The 15,226-nt window shown below is 45.6% G+C and overlaps 1 protein-coding gene across 3 annotated transcripts in view; it reads left to right on the top strand.

The window, feature by feature from the left end:
- Positions 1-1,339: 1,339 nt before the first annotated feature.
- Endob (SH3 domain containing GRB2 like, endophilin-B) overlaps positions 1,340-15,226 on the top strand; it is a 38,269-nt gene continuing 24,382 nt past the window's right edge. Inside the window, exons 1-5 of one of the 3 annotated variants that reach the window (XM_077682165.1) lie at positions 1,340-1,845; positions 2,585-2,726; positions 3,269-3,394; positions 9,938-10,071; positions 13,842-13,930. In XM_077682165.1, coding sequence (XP_077538291.1) covers positions 1,774-1,845; positions 2,585-2,726; positions 3,269-3,394; positions 9,938-10,071; positions 13,842-13,930 — 563 coding nt within the window. In that variant the 5' untranslated portion in view covers positions 1,340-1,773. The remainder of the gene's footprint in view (positions 1,846-2,584; positions 2,727-3,268; positions 3,395-9,937; positions 10,072-13,841; positions 13,931-15,226) is intronic. The other 2 variants (XM_077682163.1, XM_077682164.1) reach the window with 2 other exon arrangements.

Here is a 15,226-nt window from a genome sequence, read left to right as displayed (position 1 = left end):
TCCAGAGTTCAATATATATCCAGTAACTCTGGTTTCCTCACCTGCTTTTACATTTTCTGATTGCCTGCTACCCCATTGGGCACCTTCCTGCCGTGGAAGGAGCCAAATGAGGCAGCAGACGATCGGTCGTCTGCTACTCCACTTGGCTCCTTCCTGCCATGGAAGGAGTATGAATCCCTATCGTCCGTTTCACTCTGCATACCCCAGGTAGCGCCGTCGTTTCAAGATCGGCTTGCACTGGCTCGCGCGTCCAAATCGGCCGCCATTTTCCCTTAGGCGAATATCGTTTTCATTTATTTTCAGAATAAAGAGGTAAGTAACGTCGTTGTTCCCGGTGTCAAACAAATTAGACCACAAAATGCGACCTCCGTGTAAAGTTTGAGCGTGAACCGAGCAGCGGTTCGCTCAGTAAAAAAATTTAAAGTGTTCCAATTATCGTCGTAACACCCTGCATATCTATGACGTAATCGCGCTCTGGCACCGCTCGACCTTCGAAAAAACACTGCCCAGCGTTCGTGGCGTGATCTCTTGCGTGCTGTTCTCCTCTCCAGTTCACGTGCGTTCGCGCTCAAAGTGGGGAGCACAGCTCGCGCTGGAGTTCGCGAAGCCGGTTGCCGCGGGTTCGGTCCACTTTAAGAGAGATGTGAAAGCCTGCAGACTAAACGATCCGGGCCTGCCAGTCATGTAGAACTTTCAGCAGCGAATCCATGTGAGACGTCAGACAGTTTCGGGCCCTTTTCCCTCTCTCCCTCAAAATCTCAAAAGAAAGAAGATGAAACAGCCGGGTTTCCGACGAAGGGAGACGGGCCGCCAGCTCTGTTTTTTGCACCACTGGTGCGAGCTGCGCCCATTTTTTTGACTAAATATTGTCAAAATGTTCTCAGAGTTCCCCGACGTGTTCCTTAGATCATGCAAAATTGAGCTCAATGAAACGTTTTTCCAGTTCAATCAATTACTCCTCAGCTATGTAGCATTTTACCTCGTTCGTGATCGCCCCACTACCAGGACGCGTACCCCCTGTCATCGACTACTTTTCCTTTTCTGCATAACGTTTCATACCTTGCATTAAACTCAAAGCTTTTCTGAGACCAAAATCCTTGTTCGTACGGAGTTACAGGTTATTCTCCCACACGGGCAGTTTTTTTTTTTTTTTTGCTTTGTTTTGTTTTCTCCTGTGCGATATTTCTTTTTCATCACCACTAATCGCAGAAGGCTGCAGCTACAGCTGATTACATAAACAGGAAATACAACAGCAGAACAATTCTTTCCTCCATGAGAACAACCAAACAACTGTCACGTGACAGTTTTTAGGCACAAATTCAAGACTACTAAAAACTAAAACAAGGCTCAAGCTATGTTAACGACGAAGCTCAACTGCTGACTGCAGCTGCAGGCACGAGCCGCACGGTCCACTTTCGGGATTCTGTTCTGTAGCTTTTTCAGGGCTACCGCAGCTCTTGGCGGCGGCGGCGGCGGCGGACGCTAGTCTCGCTTGTGCCGTGTTTTGTGCACGAAGTTCGCCGCACTCTGCTGTTGGCAGTGACGATCTGCAGGGGGGGGTGACACCGACTCAGCCAGCAGAAGCACTCTGACGGCTATCCTTATTTATTATCAGCTGTCAATCCTGGTTACATTTGAAGTCCTTTATAAGCCCTGTCCTGAAGCAAGCTCTTGGGGAGACTGGGCTATACAAGTGATCGATCGAGAACCCCCGCAGCGACCCGCGGAACGTGATTCAGTTGCTGTTTACGCATGTTCTAAAGCAGCTGAGCGATGGACTTCAGCGTGAAGTCTTTCAAAGGTCTTGCGGCGGAGGCTGCAACCGTCTTCACGAGGGCCGTTCAGGTAAGAGTTCCGAACTATCGTGTCGTCTTAAGCTGATTTTAATGGGGTGAATGATAAGCGTTTCTGTTGCACAGCACGGCACTTTGGAACGAGTAGCTTGCCGCATCATCGGTAGCATGCCATCAATTGAGCACCACTAAACTAAGTTTTGTGACCAAAGCTACAGATATGCCTTGTTTTATTTTGTGCTCTTGCTGAGTGCCAAGTTGTGATTTCTCCTATGTAACTTATCAGCTTTGCACACTACGTGTTATCGCAAGAAACCCGGGGGTTCTGCTACCGAGTTCCCAGATCTTATTTTGGGCACGCTGGCCCTCTTATTTTTTTTCTTTCTTGTATTTCTTGTCGTATTTCTTGTCGTATCATAATTGATTGCCTTACATAGAGAAAAAAAATCTGCATTGTGCAGGTCTTCGCTTTCGCCTGTCCCGTGCAATTATTTTTATCGTTTGGACGTTAAATGTGCTGACTTAAATTTTGTTTAGTACTTTTCTTGCAAAAGTCTTGGTGGTGACCTAAGCTTTACCCTTTGTTGTCGCACTGATAGTGCACAGAAATTTTTTGACATTTCTTATCACCACAAGGTGCATGCATTTCTTACTTTGGTATACCTACAGATCATTTCTGTGGACGAGGCAATTGCAAAATGAACTGCATTGCCTTGTTGTCAGATCTTGAAACGGTGATCTTAAGATTGGGTATATTAAGCACTCATAATTTTTCGTAAATGTTTTTCCAGTACACTGAAGAACGGCTGGGAACTTCAGACAAAACTGAACTGGATGCTCACTTTGAAACATTAGCTCAGCGTTCTGATAGAACCAAGTATTGGACTGAAAGGCTGGTTGGAAAAACGGAAGCAGTCCTTCAACCCAATCCGAGTAAGCCTAATACCACTTTTTTGTTTTTGTGTCTATGTTGCTTAGCAATGACCTCCGACATGTGCATGAATGCCTGCATGGTTGCACGCCTACAAGCCTACATGATTGCATGCCTACAAACTTTTACTGGTCGCATTGCAGCTGGTAGAGCAGACCTACTTGGAGTAGCATATCTGTAGTTAGTATTCCTGCAGTGATCTGCATAATCTATTTTTATTCAATTCTTCCTTACAAACATTTTTTTTATTGGTTTGAATATACCTAATATTGCACACAAATAAACTCGAATCGATATCCATAAACGGCACGACATGTGTATGTGACTTCTATTTGTGCTGAGAAAACAGTCTGTAAATTAAGATTGTTTACATTGGGCTGTATCATTTCTGTCTAGACACCACCATTGAAAATATTGAATATTATGGGATGTGCTATAGTCCTTCTCGTGGTGACATGTCCCTTTCCTTCGCCATGTGCTGTTCTTGTGACTCAAGGCTACTTTGATGCACATCTGGATTACCACACTTTTTTCTCCGTTGCAGATGTGCGAGTAGAAGATTATCTGTTTGAAAAATTGGACAAGAAACGTGACAGGCTAAACAACACGGAGCTACTGGGTCAAGACATGATAGATGCTGGAACTGACTTTGGCCCTGGCACTTCATACGGTACTGAGCTGTATTTATTTATTTATTTCATTTCTCTTTGTGAAAGGGACAGACAGCCGATTTTTGTCGAGTAGTATTTTGTTTATCCCAGATGAAGGGGCATTGCTTAAAACACCTTAATCCGATACGGTTTTGCTGATAGCGCCCGAACTTTTGAAATCAGAATTTCTAGATCAACCAGCCATACGTGTCCCGCCAAAAGGAATGCTGGCAACCATGGCAGTGAGCCGTGCGGCAGCATACTTTTAAAACTACTCGCCGCGGTGGCTCAGTGGCTAAGGCGTTGCGCTGCTCAGCTGAGCTGAGGTCGCGGGTTCGATTGCTGGCCGTGGTGGCCGCGATTCTGATGGAGGCGAAAAGCAAAAACGCCCGTCTGTACGAAATTTCTGCGCACGTTAAAGATTCCCCAGGTGGTCAAAATTAATCCGGAGCCCTCCACTACGGCGCACCTCATCGCCTGCGTTGCGTCGGCGCGTTAAACCCTACAATCAATCAATCGTACTTTTAAAACTTCTTGGGAGATTAAAAGAGGTGATTAAAAACTTTTCCCCGGCTAAAACAATGATGGGCAACCTTTCATATTCCTTCACGCATTTTTTGGATCGCGCGTTGAAATCGACGGAATTGTTTGGACACGTAACGTAGTGCCACGTTTACACGATACAAGGCACCACCTTTCAGGCTTCAAAAATTTTAGTGCAAAATTAAATTTATTTCCACCTGTTTATTTAAAAGTTCCTTGTGGTTACCCCAGTATATAAAATGCTGGCTTTCGTATGAGCTAGACAACATGCACTCCACAAAAATCGGTTGTATGGTGTGGACAATTTTAAAAATTATTTGTGCTAGGAGTGCAGACAGGGACAGCCCACCAAAACAAGTGGAGGGAGCGCTGCCTTAAAATATTCAGAAACCCGCTGCGGTGGCTCAGTGGCTAAGGGGTTGTGCTGCTGAGCACGAGGTCGCGGGTTTGATTCCTGGCCGTGGCGGCTGCTTTTCTGATGGAGGTGAAAATCAAAAACGCTCGTGTGTACGAGATTTCAGCGCACGTTAAAGATCCCCAGGTGGTCAAAATTAATCCAGACCCCTCCACTTCGGCGCACCTCATCGCCTGCAGTGCGTCGGCGCATTGAACCCTAAAATCAATCAATTAAAATTTTCAGAAGGATGTGTAAAAATACTTGCACAATTCAAACTTGTACAAATGCTTGTGTTAAAAGGTTTTCAATAAGTGAATAAACGTTTCAGCAGTTTTAGGTCACGTGACCAGGGGCGGTATTCTCGAGCTTTGTCCCTTTTGCGTCCCTTTCAAAAGTGTCTCTTTTGGCGAGCCCTGATTGGCTAAAAGAAAACAACCTGAAGTGACGTAACGCAAGCGCAACAGACCTACTGTTAACGCCCACTGCTTAACCGGAAGTACGTCACGATGAAAGGGACTCAAAAGGGACAGTTACGAGAATACCGCCCCAGGACACGTAATGCAGTGTCACATTTCTACACTACGGACTGCCACCTTTCAGATTTCAGATAGTTCAGTGCCAAATTAAAATTATTTCTTCCAATTTGTTTATAAATTGCTAGGGGTTACCCCACTATATAAAACGCTGGCTTTCATATGAGCCAGAGAACATATACTCGACAAAAATCGGTCGTCTGTCCCTTTAATTTGCAGGCTGATTCCTCCATTAGTCTGCAGACTAGGTAACTACCATATTTACTCACGTAATTAACCCACTTCTTTTTTTTTTTCAGAGAATTCGGCATGAATTTGGGGGGAGGGATCATTATGCAGGAAAAAGTTGCAACAGATTTTTAAAAGTTGAAATTCCATACAATAAAGATGCTAGGAGAAGCGCTGTCAAAGCGTTACCTTTCCAGTAAAGGCACATAGATAATTATGTAACCAAATTTCTTTTTTATTCAGAGCATGCTAGTGGCAGCTTATACCCCTGCTACACTGGGGTCTAACTGTCATTTGTACCAAATGTCATTTGGCTCAAATGCTAAGTTGTGCTGCTACACTAGGTTTTTAAATGCCATTTGGCTCAAATGACATTTGAGCCAAATGAGCACCGAGAGAGACATTTAAGATTTCAAATGCCATTTCCAGCACTCTCGGACGCAGCGTCTTCGATCGGCAATAAAAAGTATAATACTTCCGTACGTAAAACAAACAAAATATTGTTGTTTGTGAAACTTTGTTCACTGTTTATTTACTTAAAATACGAAATCAACATATTTAATTTTCATACTCTCAAAACCAGTGGGTCAGTTGCAAAAAACAAACAAAAACAACGCAAGACAGCCATATTTAGAGTCAAAACTGGTGTCTCTTCTAATTTGATATCATTTTACTGCCTTGGACTGCTCTTAAGTTTGATTGTTGTATTAGTGTACGAAAACGGAACGGTGCAACAACAGCGCCACTACAGCACAGCGAACAGTTGTGAAAGCTTTCAAATGCCATCGAAATTGTAGTGTAGCACGGCGGATTCTGAATGACATTTGAAGCAACCCATTTGAGTCAAATGACATTTGGACCCTAGTGTAGCAGGGGTATTACTCGCCATTGTCACCCTACTCGCCATCTGAGCTGCTGTTCTCACTGAAGTCGCTTGCGGCTTCATGTTCGTCAGCCCACATCGCATCATCAGCTCACAGCGCATCGTCTTCCGTGTCGTAAGGGCACTCCAAAACTTCTTTTTCCCCACCGGGAAAATTCCCTTTTTTTGGGCCCACAAAACACATGGCGATGCCTGTTCATTGCCGGAACCTCTTATTTTCACCAGAGCGTACGCACGCTGGGTCAACACTGAAGTGCCGCCCAGCTGCACGGTTTCCATATGATTCAACGCATGCTCCACCACCTTCAGTTTAAAACCGACTGTGTAGCTCATGTATTGGCCCATCGTACGCCGTGCACCAGGAGCACAAAAAAGGGTCGCAACATGGCTGAACAACAAAACCATGGAGTGTAATGGCGAAGTCGCGGAACAGCACAAAGCAGGGAAGGAGAGCGAAGGACGTTTGATGCTTTTGCGCATGCTGCAGTGCTTTCATGGCGCTATACGCAAGAAGGTTTGTTTTGGGTTCAGCAGGTAACGCTCCGCAAGCACGCAATTCTTAAATTGTGAGCCACTGCATTTGCGCTCGCGTCTCTGGCTACTGTCGAGATTTTTGTTAAAATACCTTTTTAGCGTTTCTGCTTGTACTGTAACGGGATATCAAGTTACTGCGATTGTTAATGGCAGCAACCATGCCAAGATAAAAACATATTTAACAGTACTTTTTCTGTTCCCGCTGCATTTTTTATGCAAGGTTACCAGAAAGTAAATTCTCAAGAAGAAAAGTGTTGCACTGCTTGCAGGATGCTGCCTTGTCTCTCTTTGAAATCGTTTAGCCACCTAAACTGCAAATTGCTAGTGTTTAGGTGCCATTTCAAGACGCCACTCAAAGTAGTACAATTCTTTGTTGTTCTGCCATATTAATGTTCTTGAGTCCCTGTTTGATATGTTTCCAATGTGGCCTTTAATGTCGATGTAGAAAAACTGAACGTATAGAAATGCTGGAACTACGGGTTTTCCCGTTCAATTTAATCCAATCAATTTAATCCAGGCACCAGCGAATTTAATCTAAGCACCATCTAATTTAATCCAGATGCCATGTAATTTAATCCAGGAGCCAGCGAATTTAATTTAAGTGCGAACCAATTTGATCCCTTCGCCAACCAAATTAATCCAGCTATCAGAAGAATGTTCAGGAGTGTTTTGTGCGAAATTAGGCACAGCTTTGTAGACTTTGTTGCAAGTGATGTGGTGAAAATTATCTTATGCGCACAGCTTAATGTACATTTACTAAAATGCGCAGACTGTTGATGCCGCATGCTGTGATTCATTGGTGCCGCGTGGTGTGAGCCGATCGTCTGCGAGCACCGTCGATAACTCACATCAGAAGTATCGTCTTCTCTTTGTGTAACAATGCTTTCAGAAGCTCCTTTGATAAAAACACATTACTTAAATGCCCTTTGCATTCTCATTTTCAATTAAGTGCTTTTCTGCAGTGTTAAGCATTATTTCCAAATTATGATATTGTCTGCGAGATCGTCAGAAATATCGCCTGCTCGCGACAGAAGTGCGTCTGCTCGCGTAACAATGCGCTGGAAAATCTGCTGGAGTAACAACACACGAGTGGACGATACTTCTGACGATCTTACAGACGATCAGCACACGGCACCAACAGATCAAACGAGACTGCTCTCCTCGTTTGCAAGTGTTAGTAAATGTTCATTAAGCCGTCTGCATAAGATATTTTGCACATAATGACTGAAGAAACAGCACGTTTTCGCCACACCATGCTCAGAAAAGTCCGCAAAGCTGTGCCTAATTTCGCACAAAACTCTCCTGAACGTTCTTGTGATAGCTGGATTAATTTGGTTGTCGGAAGGATTAAACTGGTTGGCACTTGAATTAAATTCGCTGGTACCTGAATTAAATTACGTGGCGTCTGGATTACGTTAGATGGCACTTGGATTAAATTCTCTGGTGCCTGGATTAAATTGTATGGTGGTTGGATTAAAGTGAGTGGGAAAACCTGTAGTATTTCAAGGGAAATTATAGGCCATGATAAAACGGCAAGGTAGTCATGAAATATGTCATTTGCTTGCCAGCTACAAATTCACTTGTAGAGGCAGTTCTTTTTTTTCCTTATGAATAAAATATTGACTGGAGGAAAGAGACTGCTTCAAGTAAACTCACTGATAGGTTATAGAGTGCATGTCCTCCTTGGACCCTACACATTCCAATCTGAAGTGCAAAATGTAGTTCAAAGTGCGGAAACAAAAGAAAGCATGAGATAAGCAGCAATACGCGTGCTCCCACAATCACTGGATAACACTCTGATTGGATAAATAACCTGTGAGCATACCTTTCGGGGAACACGAAGAAGTGGTATTAATTGTGGGTGGCAGGGAACGCTGACAAGCCCTAGGCCGCCCATTTGTCCGCGCATTCGACTTGAACCCCATTTCGCGTTGGGATCAGGCCATCTTCTTCAAACATAAGGAGGGGATGTTGGTGGATTACTTCTACGAGAAGCGAAGACTCCTGCAGCTTGCTGATCCTAATCGCCCTGAGTCGTCCATTGTACCACTCACCATCCATGGTATGACGAAAGCCATCCGACGCCAGGTTCTTCCAAGGGCTCCTACCATAGCGGAAGAACTCCTCCATGCGCTGAGGGACATCTGCGTCAATCTTCTGCCACCAATAGGCCAGACACGACAGTACGACACTGTTCGGAATGCCATAGTATCGGTCGGCACTCCTAGTGGTGCTCGTCGCTCCCACCCAAAGAACCCAAGCGAGACTGTGTACTTAATTAAATCTGATTCCAATTTGCTGTATGCATTGATGTATGTTAGCAGCCGATTAGAAAACGTTTTAGTGGACACCAGAGCATCAGTGAGCATCATGAGTACAGGACTTGCCTCGCCAGATGACATATTTCCTGGTAGAGTTGTCCATATACACGACTGCGATGGGACTGCTGGGGTGCTTGATAAGTGGATGTGCGTCGAAGTCGAGTACTAGAGAAGTAAAGTGCTCATAGAAGCATTACTAATCATCATCATCATCCTTTCTACGCCCACTTCAGGGCAAAGGCCTCTTTATCCCAGTCCTGTGCTGACTGCGACCAATTTATCCCCGCAAACTTCTTGATCTCACCTGCCCATCTAACCTTCTGCCGCCCCCTGCCATGCTTGCCTTCTCTAGGGATCCACTCTGTTACCCTAAATGACCAACGGTCATCTTGCTTTCGCATTACATGCCCTGCCAACACCCATTTCTTCTTCTCAATTTCTACTGTGTCCTAAACACACATTTGTTCCCTGACCCACTCCGCTCTCTTCTTGTCCCTTAATGTTACACCTATCATCTTCTGTTCCATTGCTCACTGAGTCGTCCTTAATTTCAGTTGAACCCTTTTAGTGAGCCTCCAAGTTTCTGCCCCGTAGGTGAGTACCTGGTGGCGTAGTGTGTGTGCAGCGGTGGCGTAGAACTAGAGCATCTGCCTCATGTGCAGAAGGACTGTGGTCGAATCCCAGTGCCACACATTCCCACTGGATAAAAAAAAAATCCGCGTGTTGATGGAATTGTAGGAGGAGGCTTGGGGTGTGGCCCGATCCCAGCAACCATTAACTGTAACGCACTCCCTCACCAGAGCAAGATTGGCCACACTGATGTAGTAATGGCTACGACCTACTATGAATGCGCCAATTAACCCACAGTTAGAACGGTCATCTTTTTCAGTGCAAATGAGTCCATTTCTTAAATCTCTTGCAGTGTCCGTTCCTCTAGTGCTCACAGAGTGCAGTGATTGTGGGGTTGACAAAATTGCCCCCCCCCCCCCCCCCCCCAAAAAAAAGTATGAAGCAAAATAAAATACTTAAGCAATGGAGGAATTGATTGTTATTTTGAAAGTCGTTGTTGAATGGGAAAGTTCCCCTGTGATGTCTTTCTCACACATGCATTTTCGGTGTCCCAGGGAGCGCCCTGATCAAGGTTGGCCAGGCTCAGCAGAAGCTAGGCCAGGCAGAGCGGGAGTTTGGCCGCCTGGTGCACACCAACTTTGTCCAGCCGCTCAGAAGGTTCCTGGATGGAGACATGAAGACAATCCTGGCAAGTGCAGCGCCACCTTTGGACCCCCGCTCAGAGGGGGCCCCACTGGTCTGTCGGAACTGCAGGCAACACTCGTCTGCGTATCGTTTTAAACAGGCGGGCCCAAAACAGTGCAGTGGCAAAGTGCAGACAGGGAAGAGGCAAATTCTCCGAACTTGTCCATGCCTCTGTCGGTGCCCTTTATTGCTGGAAGCGTCTCAAATGAGTAGTGGAATCGTGATGCCACCGCGCTAGAAGATGCTGTGATAGACTAAAGCTGGTCTGATTCAGAACCTGTGAAACAAAATTTGTGGATACCTCTGGCCCCTCTTTTTTTTTGCTCACACCATAGTTGCAGCTGATGCCTGCTCCACTGCATCCACATTACATCACATTTTGACATTTGCTTTTACGTGTTGTATGTTTGCAGTTTTCTTGCTGCCACTCATGGCTAAGCTTGGCTCTTGAAATAGTGAACGGTCACTCCATTTGCGAGAAGGCTTTGGCAGTTGCTGCAATCTAGAACAGGCAAAGCTGTTCTTGCAGCTAGTACTATTTGCCTCTGACATGCTGGGGGATCTGAGAGTCATTGACCATCGAAAAGCAGTTGCATTTGAATTCAGTGGCTTTGCCCTTGTCGACAAAATGTTATAAACAAAGGACGGGATCTAATGAAGCATTGTAGTGCATTACAGTGGAACCCCGATAATACGACTTTCAAGGGACAAAGCTTCGTATTACCGGGCCGTCGTACGTCTGGGGTGCGGGTAAATGCCGGCATAGTAGACAGTCTCGTGCGACAGGTGGGCTAGGAACTTATTTAAATTACTAAAGTTAGCGCATGCTTGCATGATTTGCGAACCTTTGGCTCAAATCCCAAGTTTAAAAGAATGCCTATGTTGTGCCCCCTCCTCTCCACGACGTCCGAGCTAGCCCGCCAGCCAAGCGCCGCGTGCTACGCGACACCCGTGCCGTCCGGCGCTATTGGCTCACATCGTCGAGCAAATTGAGAGGGGAAAAGTGAGTGTGAAACTACCATGGCTAAGCAAAGGGAACGATAGTACAAGGTGGAGATAAAAAAAAAAGGCTTTCCCGTTCATGATGGAGACACCCTTTGAACGGTCTTGTGCCGTCGCTGTTGGGTCCAAGTGCTCAACGTGTACGTGTTTTCGTTTCTCACAAGACCCAGCAACGCAAAATAGATATCTAAGATGATTCAAACTTCGCGAGTAAACCGCTTTGCGGCGAAAATGATAGCGCGATCTTGCTTCACATACTTGCTGCGGCGGCCAGCAAGTGACCCAAAATGGTGGCGCCAGCATATACGCGTCTCCACCCTTGCGGCGACACGCGTGAATCAAGGCACCCTAGCAAAGAAAGGAGCGGAGTGACAATGCAGCTTTGAAGGACACTGATAAGCAGAGAGCAGAGATATAGGGAGAGAGAGCGTCGTAAAAGGAAGGAACTTGTATCAAGCGGGGGGAAAGCGGGTGTTCAGTCATCATTGTGGGGTGCGTGGCATGTTTTCACATTCAACAGCGGCTCGATTGGAGCTTCAAATTCACGGTTCGCCTGCCACCTGAACTTCGACTTCTCGCGGTTGGTACGTTGGCGTACTGCTGCCGCGTGGGGCTCTCGAAGGTTAACTCCCGCTCACGAGTACCCGCCTGCTTGCTTGCGTCTGTTCAGCGAGTGGTCTGGCCCGCATGCAGACCTTTGCGCATCAAGCAGCGACAAACGGGGGTTCAGAATAAAGGTCGGGAAGAGGCAGCAAAGCGGTGTAATATGTGGGGAAAACTCCCGTTTATCCATGCCAGGGTCCGTCGTATGAAGCGGACTGCGTACATCCGAGCGTCATATCATCGAGATTTTTAATGTATTGTTTCTATGGGGAGTTTGCTGGGACCGCGGTGATCCATCGTAAGAAGCAGGTCGTCGTAAGTCCGGGGGACGTATGAGTGGGGTTTCACTGTACCAACATAAAAATGCTTAGATGTGCAGAGGCCCCCGAAAGGCCTGGCTGTTTTTAAACCGTCTGGTAACACCTAATGATTTCCTCTGCAACATCATTTGAGGTCTATATTTATGGTGCCTATATCTATATATTTATATTTACAGTTGATGATATCATAGTTCAAATAAAGAAAAAGAAATAGACTTGGGCTGGCCATGTAGTGAGACGAACTGGTAACAGGTGGACAATTAGGGTAACTGAGTGGATACCAAGAGATGGGTCTAGAAGAAGGGGAAGGCCAACAACACAATGGAGGGATGACACACGGAATTTCGGGTGTAAACTGTGGACTCGATTAGCACAGGACAGGAGCGGTTGGAGGTCAATGGCAGAGGCCTTCGTTCTGCAGTGGACCTGAGCAGGCTGATGGTGATGATGATTTATGGTGCAGTTAAGTATAAAAAAACGCTAAAAAAATTGTCTGCAAAAATTGGCATTGGACAGTGAGAGAAGTGAGCAAAAACACAGTGTAGATTTGTAACTGAGCAATTTATAGCTCAGATGTGTTTTGAAATAAATCTCGTGCTGCCTCAAAATTTCGGATGCAATTTTTGTCTGAACTCAAATCAGGTGGGACTTGTCAGATATAGCTAGTTAGGAATAGCACTACAGTTCCACTGGTTAATCTGAAATGATGAACTTTTTCTGAGTTCAAATAAAAAGTGAAATCGTGAATAAATATGTTTGCGATGACTTTCAGAAGCTGAGTGCTGGCTCCTTTCTTTTCTTCCTTTCTTTTTCGGTCTTCAACCAGGAGCTGGTCCAGACAAAGAGGCAGCAGAGAAATGAGAAAGGCATTGTTGGAAGAATGTTTTTGTTGAAGCTCCTAGTTTTGTTTTCTGCAGGCTCTGTGTGCCATCTGGTCATGGAGGTGTAATTTTTACTGCCAGTTTCCCTGAGGACAAGCTGACTCAGCATATACTAATTTTTAGAATATTATTGTACTTTATATTACCGACTGTTTTGTAGAATTTTCGAGAACTTGTGTCACATTCTTGCGTAAAGGGACATCTTGCAGGCTGTCGTGGTAATTGAACGATGAAGATGTCTTGTAGTGTCTGAGGAATGCATGACCACTGTGCCGTGGGGTACAAGGGTTTGCTAGGCTGTGCAAGGGCATCAAATTAATTTACATCAGGGTAAATCATTGCTGTGCCGTGGCCATCTGAGTAAATGCTGGGTATTAAGGTGCTGTTAGAAAGTTTCAGAAATCGAGGAAATAAATTGGCTCCTCACCATGTGTCTTCGTGGTGCTGGTCTGTTCCCAATACTGGATACACATCTGGTGATGCATACCCGTACCAAATCATAGCACACTGGTCAGATCAGAGATATTTGCAGCTGTGTAAATTGCACTCTCTTTGCGAGCCCTCTCACTTCCCCTCAAAACAAAAAAAATATCCTCCTCCAGTGTGTGCAAACAGGAAATTGCGGTTGTAAACTTGGGCAATAGCGGCGGTGACAGTATGAAGCTGGTCGGAGCTACCTGTGACTGCTTGTGGAACATACTGCCAGAGGAGTTTGGGTGGCGCCCCTACAGGCAGCACTACCGGCTGATAGCAGAGGCGTAGCTTTGGTGCTAAAGCCTCGGATTTTATTGAGAAGCTTGTATAAGGCAAGGCCACAGCCACGTGCATAACCATTTGTGTTATCTCGTGTCATCGTCCTGGTTTGGGTTTTTCTACATTATGTATCATTAACTGGCCAAAATCTTTGCCCTGCAAATTAGAAATGCTGGTAATAATCTGTAGTTACTTTTCTTTCATTCTTTATACAGAAAGAGCGTCGTCTGCTTGAGAACAAAAGGCTGGACCTAGATGCTGCAAAGAACAGGCTACGGAAGGCAAAAGCTACAGATCCAGCAGTGAGTAATGGCAGATTTGTTTGACTGTCTTGTCTTGAACAAGTGTTTACTGATCCACCGTGCAATAGTGATCTATCATAGCTTAGCGAAACACAGAATCTATAAGCTAATGCATGCTTTAAAAAGTTAATATTATCTTGTTGGACACCAAGACAAAAAAAATTAGTCGCTGTTGCAGTCTTATTGCTGATGCCAATGTTGTTGGCAACACGGGCACCTGAAAATGGTGGTGTCACGGGCACCGGAAAAACTAGCGGCACCTTCGGCACTGGCGGCATTTATCGGATGTTGACATCACCGGCACGCTGTCCACCCCATACAGCTCGCGCTGCGATGCCATGAGTGATCGCTCAAACCAGCGTGCTTTAAAGGTTTTAGAGGGATAGAAAATATTGGCATATTTTTTTACAAGAAATCTGCAAAACCTGGTCACCAGCTACACGCCGCAAGCGATGTGTACTGCGTCCGGGAGGAGCTAGCAAGCGCAACGGAGCTGTCTGATGTTTCTAGCAATAGCATTTGGCACACAAAGGGTTTGGGCTACGACTTTTAGTTAAAGGCGGATACAGTCAACAGTTAGAGTTCTGTTGGAAACTTGCGACCTGCGCATCACTGCATTTTATTAGGATTTGAGCAAATCAAAGCGAAACAGTTAGGGGCAAGCTGCACGTTCAAGGCCGGGTGCCACGGATCGTGAAAAAATACTGATGCAGTTGCTGTATTTGTCAACTCATAATTGTGAGCACCAGGCAGCTACTGCCCATGTTCAGCACTGGCATTAGTGCTGGTGTTTTTTTGTCTGAGTCAACGAAATGTTGTTAGCCATGTGGAAATGGCCACGATCTGGGTCGAAGCAGCCGCCACTGCCGCACGAGCAGGAGCTCGGCACGTACACGTAGGAAGGGGTAACCAACGATGGGCACCATAATGCAGATAAGAAATCAAACATATAGATTGTTAAAACATAAGTGAAACTTAATACTAAAATGCCATGGTAGGCATATTCTAAGCGTCAAAAGAAAAAAAAATGCCAGGCACCGTCACTGCAGCAAAGCAATTGACGTGCGCATTTATGGCCCATTCACTTAGCCTGCGGTGGTTACTTGTGGAATCCCTGCAGCTTCGTGTCAACCATTACCGCCTCATGCACAGATATTGCTTGGCCACTCAATAAATCTCTCTCTCTCTCTCTCTCTCTCTCTCTCTCTCTCTCTCTCTCTCTCTCTCTCTCTCTCTCTCTCTCTCTCTCTCTCTCTCTCTCTCTCTCTCTCTCTCTCTCTCTCTCTCTCTCTGTGTGT

This window comes from Haemaphysalis longicornis, unplaced genomic scaffold (assembly GCF_048455015.1).
Source record: "Haemaphysalis longicornis isolate Haplotype H1 unplaced genomic scaffold, Haemaphysalis longicornis Haplotype H1 scaffold_1, whole genome shotgun sequence".
Lineage (NCBI taxonomy): Eukaryota > Metazoa > Arthropoda > Arachnida > Ixodida > Ixodidae > Haemaphysalis > Haemaphysalis longicornis.
The sequence above is the reverse complement of the archived record's forward strand: the minus strand, read 5'-3'. Positions and strand labels throughout refer to the sequence as shown.